A 10,051-nucleotide genomic window follows, 5' to 3' on the forward strand; every position below is an offset into this window, starting at 1 on the left:
CAGTGCCTCACCTGTCCATTGGTTGTGTGTAGTATTGCAGCCCACACAACTAGTGAACATGTGTTCTGCTCTAACAGTAAAGAAAAAGAAAAGCAGCTACCGTATATACTCGAGTATAAGCCGAGATTTTCAGCCCAAATTTTTGGGCTGAAAGTGCCCCTCTCGGCTTGTACTCGAGTCACGGTCGGCGGCGGGTGAGGGGGAGAGAGGACTGTCGCATACTCACCTAGTCCTGGCGCTCCCCCTGCCCGTACCACGGTCTTCGGTGCCGCAGCTCTTCCCCTGTTCAGCGGTCACATGGTACCGCTCATTAAAGTTATGAATATGGACTCCACTCCCATAGGGGTGGAGCCGCATATTCATTCCTCTAATCAGCGGTAACGGTGACCGCTGACAGAGGAAGAGGCTGCGGCACCCGGAGACCAGCTGTCCGGGATAAGGAGCCAGGGATGCCGGGAGCAGGTAAGTATCTCATAGTTACCTGTCCGCGTTCCACACGCCGGGCGCCGCTCTGTCTTCGCGTCCTCTTGCTCTGACTGTTCAGGTCAGAGGGCGCGATGACGTACTAGTGTGCGTGCCGCCCTCTGCCTGAACAGTCAGTGCGGAGAGACGCCGAGACGGGACGCTGAGGAGCTGCAAGCAAGAAAGGTGAGTATGTCGTTTGTTTTTTTTTTATTGCAGCAGCAGCAGCAATGGCACAGATTTATGTGGAGCATCTATGGGGCAATAATCAACGGTGCAGAGCATTATATATGGCACAGCTTTCTATGGGGCAATAATCAACGGTGCAGAGCATTATATATGGCACAGCTTTCTATGGGGCCATAATGAACGGTGCAGAGCATTATATATGGCACAGCTTTATGTGGAGCATCTATGGGGCCATACTGAACGGTGCAGAGCATTATATATGGGGCACAGCTTTATGTGGAGCATCTATGGGGCCATACTGAACGGAGCAGAGCATTCTATATGGGGCACAGCTTTATGTGGAGCATCTATGGGGCCATAATGAACGGTGCAGAGCATTATATATGGCACAGCTTTATGTGGAGCATCTATGGGGCCATAATGAACGGTGCAGAGCATTCTATATGGGGCACAGCTTTATATGGAGCATCTATGGGGCCATAATGAACGGTATGGAGCATTATATATGGCACAGCTTTATGTGGAGCATCTATGGGGCCATAATGAACGGTGCAGAGCATTCTATATGGGGCACAGCTTTATATGGAGCATCTATGGGGCCATAATGAACGGTATGGAGCATCTATTTTTAATTTTGAAATTCACCGGTAGCTGCTGTATTTCTCCTACGTATCATTGGGGGACACAGGACGAATGGGTGTTATGCTGCTGCCACCAGGAGGACACTAAGTTAAACACACACAAAAGATTAACTCCTCCCCTGCAGTATACACCCACAGGCTGGACAATCCAGAGCCAGTTCTTACTTAGTGTCTCAGGAGGCACTTGGGTCCTCAGGACCCCACCAATTTTTAGTTTTTGATTTAACGGAAAGAAGGGAGCGACAGGCAAATTTTTAGCTCTGATCTCTCCCGCACCAACAACGGGCAAGTACACGGAGCGTTCCTCCTGTATCCTTTCCCGCAACGATGGATGCCAGCCCTGGCTCACCTTTCAGTGTGGCGACGGTTCCCTAGCGTCCCGATCTCCTTCCATCCTTCTCAGGCGACCATGGGGACTAATCATCCACCTAAGTCTCCTGGAGCCAGGGCACAGCCGGACAAATTGACAGGGCGTCCGCGCAGCCGCCCACTGCACCACCACTGATATAGTGGCTGATACATGGCGGCATTAGCTCTCCACCCTCTCCCTATCATGGTGAAGGTGGATGGAGCATCGGTCCCATCGCACAAGGTAAGTGCGGGGACCGACCAGCTGGCAGCAGGGGGCCCCCCTTACTCTCTTCTAAATGCGGCCCTGCAGCCGCGGGACAATGTGCGGCTCTGCAGCCGCGGGGCAGCGTGCGGCTCTGCAGCCGCGGGGCAACGTGCGGTTCTGCAGCCGCGGGGCAGCGGGTGGCTCTGCAGCCGCGGGGCAGCGTGCGGCTCTATAGCCGCTGGGCAGCGTTTCCTTTCTGAGAGGGCTCGGCGGCTCCCAGGCCTGGGTCGGACTACAGCGCCCGCCCACAAGCATGCCGCCGCCCGCCCACGACACGCCCCCTCCCTGGGCGCTTCTCGCTCCCGAGAAGCGCCCTTCTCACTTCTCGGCGGCCATCTTGGACCAGGAAGTGCACTGGCGGCTCTGCAGCACCGCAGCGCTCAGGACAGGAGGAAAGCTTCAGGATCTCCCTGCCAAGCCACCGCGGATCCTAGGTGAGACGCACCCAATAGGATTGCCTCTCTCCCCTGCCAGTACGCTCACTCCACAGCAAATATGTCACAGTCTAGGCAAAAACGGACTGGAAAGACCCACTCTGTTATTTTTGCTGTGTGCACCTCCTGCAAGATTTCTCTGCCCCGAGGTCACACCACCCCGCTGTGCTCTGCCTGTGAAATGCCCGCGGCACAGGATAATCCGGCCTCTGACCCGGAATGTACTGAACCTAGTACCCCCGCATGGGCGTCCTCCCTTGCTCGATCTGTGGCATCCTTGGAAAGGACGATACAGTCCCTCCGTGAGCCGTCCCTTACCCAGGGTACTTCCAAGGATGATGTAACGCGGTCTAAGAACCCCTCACGGCCCAGAGGTCGTTCCGTTTCCAGAAGCCCTCACTCATATAGAAAGAGGTCCAGGGTAATATCTCCGGTCCGTGATCAGCCTTCTGGTTCAGAGAGCGAAGTCTCTCGTCACTCATCCCCAGATCATAGCAGGGAATCTTTTCTGGACGACGCTTCCAGCGTGTCCTGTTCCCCAGAGTACCGTCATGACCAAGAGACCCTTGATTCTCTCATAGACTCTGTAAGTCAGACTCTACAGTTAGAGGAGGAAGCCCCGTCTAAGGCGGCTCATCCCGTGTCATTTGGGCGGACTACAAAGGCTCATAGGTTTTTTCCCACGCATCCTCAATTCAAGGACATTGTCGATCTCCATAGAGTCCGTCCGGATAAACGCTTCTCAGGTCAGAAGGCTATGCAATTGAAGTATCCGTTTGCTCAGGACCTTGCTAAGGAGTGGTCTCAGTCACCCTCCGTGGACCCGCCAGTGTCGCGGCTAGCCACAAAGGCGGTTCTATCTTCCTCCGAGGGCGCGTCCATCAAGCATCCCACGGATAGACAAATTGATCAGATGGCTCGCTCGGCTTTTGAAGCTTCCTCGGCTTCTCTCTTTCCTTCTTTTGCCGCCACATGGGTTGCAAAAGCCATGTCCCATTGGGCCGAGTCTTTAGCCTCTACTGCACTTCATGCCGACTTACCCCCTGAGGTTTCTCACCTGGCCACTCAGATTGCCAGAGCGGGGGACTTTGTAGTTTCCGCATCCTTAGACGCGGCCAACTGTGCCTCACAGGCAGCGGCCAATGCTGTCACGGTCCGCAGATCCCTTTGGCTCAGGGACTGGAAAGCGGACTCAGGATCCAAAAAATCCCTCACGTCCCTTCCATACCAGGGTGAACGTCTGTTTGGGGACAAACTAGATAAAATGATCGCAGACTCCACAGGGGGAAAGAGCAAATTCCTTCCCCAGCAACGGACCTTTCGTCCCTTTCGCAACCAACAGGGCCGAGGCCGATATTTCCGTTTCGGTTCCAACTGGTCCAATCCTTCCTCCGCGCCACCTGGCGTCGGGAGAGGTCAGCGCAAGGACAGAACCTCCCAGCCATCTTACAAACCTTCTCCCTCTTGGAGAGGCAGACCCAGACAACAGGGGTCCAGGGGGTCCAGATCTAACAGGTCTCCTCCTCAATGACTCTTGGCAGACGCCAAAGGATACCGACAGAGTTGGCGGCCGCCTACTCTTCTTTCGGGACGCGTGGCTCTCGGTAGTTCCCGACCGATGGGTCCGCGATCTGGTATCCGTCGGTTACAAGATAGAGTTTGTCTCTCTTCCCCCATCTCGTTTCTTTCAGTCCCCTCCTCCCAGAGCAAGGGTCCGTCAGTATTTCCAGGCCATAAAATCGCTATGGGACGACGGGGTCATCATCCCGGTACCTCAGGACGAAAGGTACCAAGGTTTTTATTCCAATCTTTTCATTGTACCAAAGAAGGACGGCTCCGTACGTCCGATATTGGACCTCAAACTCCTCAACAGGTACGTCCGTGTGCGTCAATTCCGAATGGAGTCCCTCCGCTCGGTAATTGCCTCTCTGGAAGAGGGCGAGTTTCTTGCATCTCTAGATGTTCAAGACGCTTACCTGCACATTCCCATTCTGCCGTCTCATCAGCGCTTTCTCCGCTTCGCGGTCCAGGGCCACCATTTTCAGTTTGTCGCCCTACCGTTCGGGCTGGCCACCGCTCCTCGGGTGTTCACCAAGGTCATGGCGGCTGCCGTGGCCATTCTCCATGCTCGAGGCATAGTGGTGTTGCCCTACCTGGACGACATTCTTATAAAGGGTCCCTCTTTCCGGTCCTGTTCAGAGGCGGTAGATGTCACTATAAATACTCTTTCACGCCTGGGCTGGAAACTCAATTTCAAAAAATCTTCCCCAGTCCCGGCCCAAACCATACCCTACCTGGGCATGATCTTAGACTCCTCTCAGGGTCTAGTACTCTTGCCTCCGGAAAAGGTATCTACTCTACAGAGAGAGGTCCGGAAGCTTGCTCAACCTCGCTCTCACTCCCTACGCTTCTCCATGAGGGTACTCGGCAGGATGGTGGCGGCAATGGAGGCAGTGCCCTTTGCGGTTTTTCACCTCCGGCCCTTACAACACGCCATTCTGGCAGTATGGGACAGGAATCCCGCCTCGCTCGACCGCCGTCTCCTTCTCTCTCGCCAAATCAGACAATCCCTCAGGTGGTGGACCGAGAGGTCCTCCCTGACTCGGGGGAAGTCTTTCCTTCCGGTGCACTGGCTGGTTGTCACAACGGACGCCAGTCTCTTCGGCTGGGGTGCAGTGTTCCAGCGTCACTCGACCCAGGGTCGCTGGTCGCCGCAGGAGTCCCAGCTACCCATCAATATCTTAGAGATTCGGGCAATCAGACTAGCCCTCCATCATTTTCAGCAGTTCCTCTCCGGACGTGCGGTAAGAGTCCAGTCCGACAACGCTACTGCAGTAGCCTACGTCAACCGCCAAGGGGGCACTCGCAGCAGGGCGGCCATGGTCGAGGTGACGCTAATTCTCCGTTGGGCCGAGGCACATCATTCCATTCTCTCAGCAGTTTTCATACCAGGCGTGGAAAACTGGGAAGCGGACTTTCTAAGTCGCCACAGCCTCGATCCCGGAGAGTGGTCTCTTCATCCCGCAGTCTTTCACCAGATCTGCTCTCGTTGGGGGACCCCGGACGTGGATCTAATGGCATCCCGCCTCAATTGTCAGGTTCCCGTCTTCATGGCCAGGTCTCACGACCCCTCAGCCTTCGGAGCCGACGCTCTCGTCCTCTCATGGCAGGGCTTCAGTCTCCCATACATCTTTCCCCCAATTCCCCTTCTGGGGAAGGTTATCAGGAAGATCAGGGCAGAACGGATTCCAGTAATCCTCATCGCTCCGGATTGGCCACGCAGGACATGGTATGCCGAGATGGTTCAACTGGTCTCAGACGTACCTTGGAGGCTGCCGAATCGCGCAGACCTCCTGTCTCAAGGGCCCATTTACCACCCGAACTCAGAGGCCCTGTGTTTAACGGCGTGGCCGTTGAGTCCTGGGTTCTGAGGCAGAAGGGGTTGTCTCAGACGGTGATATCTACCATGCTCCGTGCACGCAAGTCTTCTTCTATGCGCATCTACCACCGCGCTTGGAAGGCATACTTCGCCTGGTGCAGGGATCGGAGGCGTTCCCCCCTCCGTTTTTCTATTCCTCACATTTTGGAATTCCTCCAATCAGGCGTAGACTTGGGTCTTGCACTCAGCTCTCTTAAGGGCCAAATTTCTGCTCTCTCGGTCCTTTTTCAGAGAAGGATCGCAAACAGATTGCAGGTCAGGACCTTTATCCAGGGGGTTTCTCATATGGTTCCGCCTTACAAGATGCCTTTGGAACCATGGGACCTGAACCTAGTTCTCTGTGCCCTTCAAGAGCCACCTTTTGAGCCCTTGCACGAGGTGTCTTTACTGTTCTTGTCTTGGAAGATTGTCTTCCTCGTGGCTGTCACGTCTATTCGACGTGTCTCTGAGCTGGCAGCTCTGTCGTGCCGACCTCCTTTCCTCGTGTTCCACCAGGATAAGGTAGTTCTGCGGACATGTCCGACTTTTCTTCCGAAGGTCGTTTCCTCTTTCCATCTTAATGAGGAAATTGTTCTTCCCTCACTGTGCCCTGCGCCTTCCCACCCCACGGAAAGGGCGCTCCACACTCTGGACTTAGTGAGGGGTCTCAGACGTTATGTCTCCAGGACTGCGTCTTTCCGTAGATCAGATGCCTTGTTTGTTCTTCCGGAGGGGCCACGGAAGGGACTACCCGCTTCCAAGGCCTCCATTGCCAAGTGGATTCGTTCCGCCATCCAAGAGTCCTACCGTGTCAAGGGTCACGCTGCACCTCCGGGGATCAAGGCTCATTCTACCCGGTCAGTCGGCGCGTCCTGGGCCATCCGGCACCAGGCATCGGCAGCACAAGTCTGCAAGGCTGCTACATGGTCCAGTCTACATACGTTCACGAAACACTACCATGTGCACTTTCAGGCTTCGGCAGACGCTTCCGTCGGTAGGCGAATCCTACAAGCGGCTGTGTCTCATCTGTAGTTGTAGGCTCGCACAGCATTTATAACTTCTGGTGACCCACCCAGGGACTGCTTTGGGACGTCCCATTCGTCCTGTGTCCCCCAATGATACGTAGGAGAAAAGGAGATTTTTGTGTACTCACCGTAAAATCTTTTTCTCCGAGTCATCATTGGGGGACACAGCACCCTCCCTGTTAGCCTAGTTGGCTCAATTGTTCTTTTCAGTCTGTGTTTTGACTATGACATGTTTTCTGTTTGATAACTGGTTTACTCCTACTGCTTTGTTACCGAACTGGCTCTGGATTGTCCAGCCTGTGGGTGTATACTGCAGGGGAGGAGTTAATCTTTTGTGTGTGTTTAACTTAGTGTCCTCCTGGTGGCAGCAGCATAACACCCATTCGTCCTGTGTCCCCCAATGATGACTCGGAGAAAAAGATTTTACGGTGAGTACACAAAAATCTCCTTTTTCCACCCTAGGCTTATACTCGAGTCAATAAGTTTTCCCAGTTTTTTTTGTGGCAAAATTAGGGGGGGTCGGCTTATACTCGGGTCGGCTTATACTCGAGTATAGACGGTAAGTTATTTTAATCCTGGGTGACCCCTTCAATATTTCTACATGATCATTGTCTTGCTTTTTTCCTTTAGCGCACATGTCATTCTAGTTCTTTGATTTTTTTTTTTTTAGGAGGCCAGCAACAGAAGAACGTGCAGCACAACATCATTGTTGACATGAGGGAATTCCGCAGCGAGCTACCATCTCTGATCCACCGACGCGGCATTGACATAGAACCTGTCACTCTAGAAGTGGGAGATTATATTTTAACTCCCGACATATGCGTAGAGCGGAAAAGCGTGAGTGACCTGATCGGTTCATTGAACAATGGCCGCCTCTACACGCAGTGCGTTTCCATGTGCCGATACTACAAGCGGCCTATTCTTCTGATAGAATTTGACCCCAACAAGCCATTCTCTCTCACATCTCGAAGTTCCATCCACCAGGAAATTTCTGTGAACGACATCACCTCAAAAATCACCCTCCTTACTCTGCACTTTCCTAGACTTCGTATTCTGTGGTGTCCATCACCTTACGCCACTGCAGAACTGTTTGAGGAGCTGAAGCAGAACAGGCCACAGCCAGACGCCGCCACGGCCATGGCTATTACTGCAGACTCTGAAACCATCCCGGAATCTGAGAAATATAATCCAGGCCCTCAGGACTTCCTTCTAAAAATGCCAGGGGTTAATGCCAAAAATTGCCGAGCCATAATGAATCATGTAAAGAACATAACAGAACTGACAACCTTATCTCTAGACAGATTGTCTGAGATCCTCGGAAACTCTAATATGGCAAAACAACTTCACGATTTCATTCACACGTCTTACACAGAAGCGATTTCCCAGGGGAAAGCCAAACGCTGAGATACGTGCCCATACGTGTGTGTATAAAATACATAGGTGTGTATGTATGTATGTATGTATATATGTGTGTGTGTGTGTGTGTGTATGTATATATATATATATATATATATATATATATATATATATATATATATATATATATATATTAGTACAGTTGTGTGAAAGTGTTTGCCCCCTTCCTGATTTCCTATTCTTTTGCATGTTTGTCACATGTAAATGTTTCAGATCACCAAACAAATTTATATATTAGACAAAGATAGCACAAGTAATCACAAAATGCAGTTTTTAAATGAAGGTCTTTATTATTAAAGGAAAAAGAAATCCAAACCTACAGGGCCCTGTGTGAAAAAGTGATTGACCCCTAAGCCTAATAACTGGTTGGGCCACCATTAGCAGCAACAACTACAATCAAGCGTTTGCAATAACTGGCAATGAGTCTTTTACAACTCTCTGGAGGAATGTTGGCCCACTCATATTTGCAGAATAGCTGTAATTGGAGGGTTTCTGAGCATGAACCGCCTTTTTAAGGTCATACCACAGCATCTCAATCAGGTTAAGGTCAGAACTTTGACTAGGCCACTCCAAAGTATTAATTTTGCTTTTCTTAAGCCATTCAGAGGTGGACTTGCTGGTGTGTTTTGGATCATTGTCCTGCTGCATAACCCAAGTGCGCTTCAGCTTGAGGTCACAAACAGATGTCCACACAGTCTTCAGGATTTTTTGGTAGACAGCAAAATATTTAGAATTGACAGTCCTCAGTGGTTGATACCTTTTAATGGCTAACTGAAGGTATCAACCACTGAGGACTCTCAATTCTAAATATTTTGCTGTCTACTGGCTAACACGGTACCAAGATATTTATCTTTCTTGGTAGACAGCAGAATTCATGGTTCCATTTACCACAGCAAGTCTTCCAGGTCCTGAAGCAGCAAAACAGCCTCAGACCATCACACTACCACCACATTTTACTATTTGATGTTACTTTTCTAAAATGCTGTTACTTCTACACCAGATGTAAAGGGACATACACCTGCCAAAAAGTTTAACTTTTGTCTGATCAGTCCACAGTATTCTGCCAGAAGTCTTGGGGATTATCAAGATGTTTTTGGGCAAAACTGAGATGAGCCTTTATGTCTTACTGGTCAGGCAATCACTTTTTCACACAGGGCCCTGTAGGTTTGGATTTTTTCCCCCTTAATATAATAGTAAAGGCCTTCATTTTTTTAAACTACATTTGTCTAATATTTACATTTGTTTGGCGATCTGAAACCTTTAAGTGTGACATACATGCAAAAGAACAGGAAATCAGGAGGGGGGCAAACACTTTCCACATAAATGTATATGATTTATATATACACACACATTGACAGATATATAAATAACGATATTATTTAATAAAACAAATATTTATTTTTTTTAGACTTGTAATTGCTTCTGTTTTCCATCATGAACTGTATTCAATTATCTTTTTTTATTTTATCATCCTGTATTAATAAATTATATAGTTACACCATAATTAAAGGGAACCGGTCACCAGCGCCGTCCCTGTGACTGAAATGGGACGGGAACGCTGCTGGGGGAATAAAGTTAATTTTCTCCCTGCAGCGTTAGGCTATGTGCAGACGTTGGCCAGCATAACAACACTATTAACCTGTAGATTAACCCCATATCTGCAGGTTAATGGTGGTTTTTCTGGTGACAGGTTCTCTTTAACATTAATAATAATGTAAGAAGATCAGATAAGAGTCTGTTCAACTGTACAGCAAGTGTGTATGAAATAGACTTTAGGATTAGTGTCCGGTTCAAATTATGTGTACTTATTACTCCGGGAGCATCAACTTGATCAGTGATGATTTACATTT

At 50.4% G+C, this 10,051-nt stretch overlaps 1 protein-coding gene across 2 annotated transcripts in view; it reads left to right on the forward strand.

Moving 5' to 3' along the window:
- Positions 1 to 9,606, forward strand: part of ERCC4 (ERCC excision repair 4, endonuclease catalytic subunit) — a 56,666-nt gene extending 47,060 nt beyond the window's left edge. Inside the window, exons 11-12 of one of the 2 annotated variants that reach the window (XM_077275167.1) lie at positions 7,456 to 8,117; positions 9,502 to 9,606. In XM_077275167.1, coding sequence (XP_077131282.1) covers positions 7,456 to 8,117; positions 9,502 to 9,534 — 695 coding nt within the window. In that variant the 3' untranslated portion in view covers positions 9,535 to 9,606. Of the gene's footprint in view, positions 1 to 7,455; positions 8,270 to 9,501 lie in introns of those variants that run through there. The other variant, XM_077275166.1, reaches the window with a different exon arrangement.
- Positions 9,607 to 10,051: the final 445 nt, after the last annotated feature.

Source organism: Ranitomeya variabilis, chromosome 7, assembly GCF_051348905.1.
Source record: "Ranitomeya variabilis isolate aRanVar5 chromosome 7, aRanVar5.hap1, whole genome shotgun sequence".
Classification (NCBI taxonomy): Eukaryota; Metazoa; Chordata; class Amphibia; order Anura; family Dendrobatidae; genus Ranitomeya; species Ranitomeya variabilis.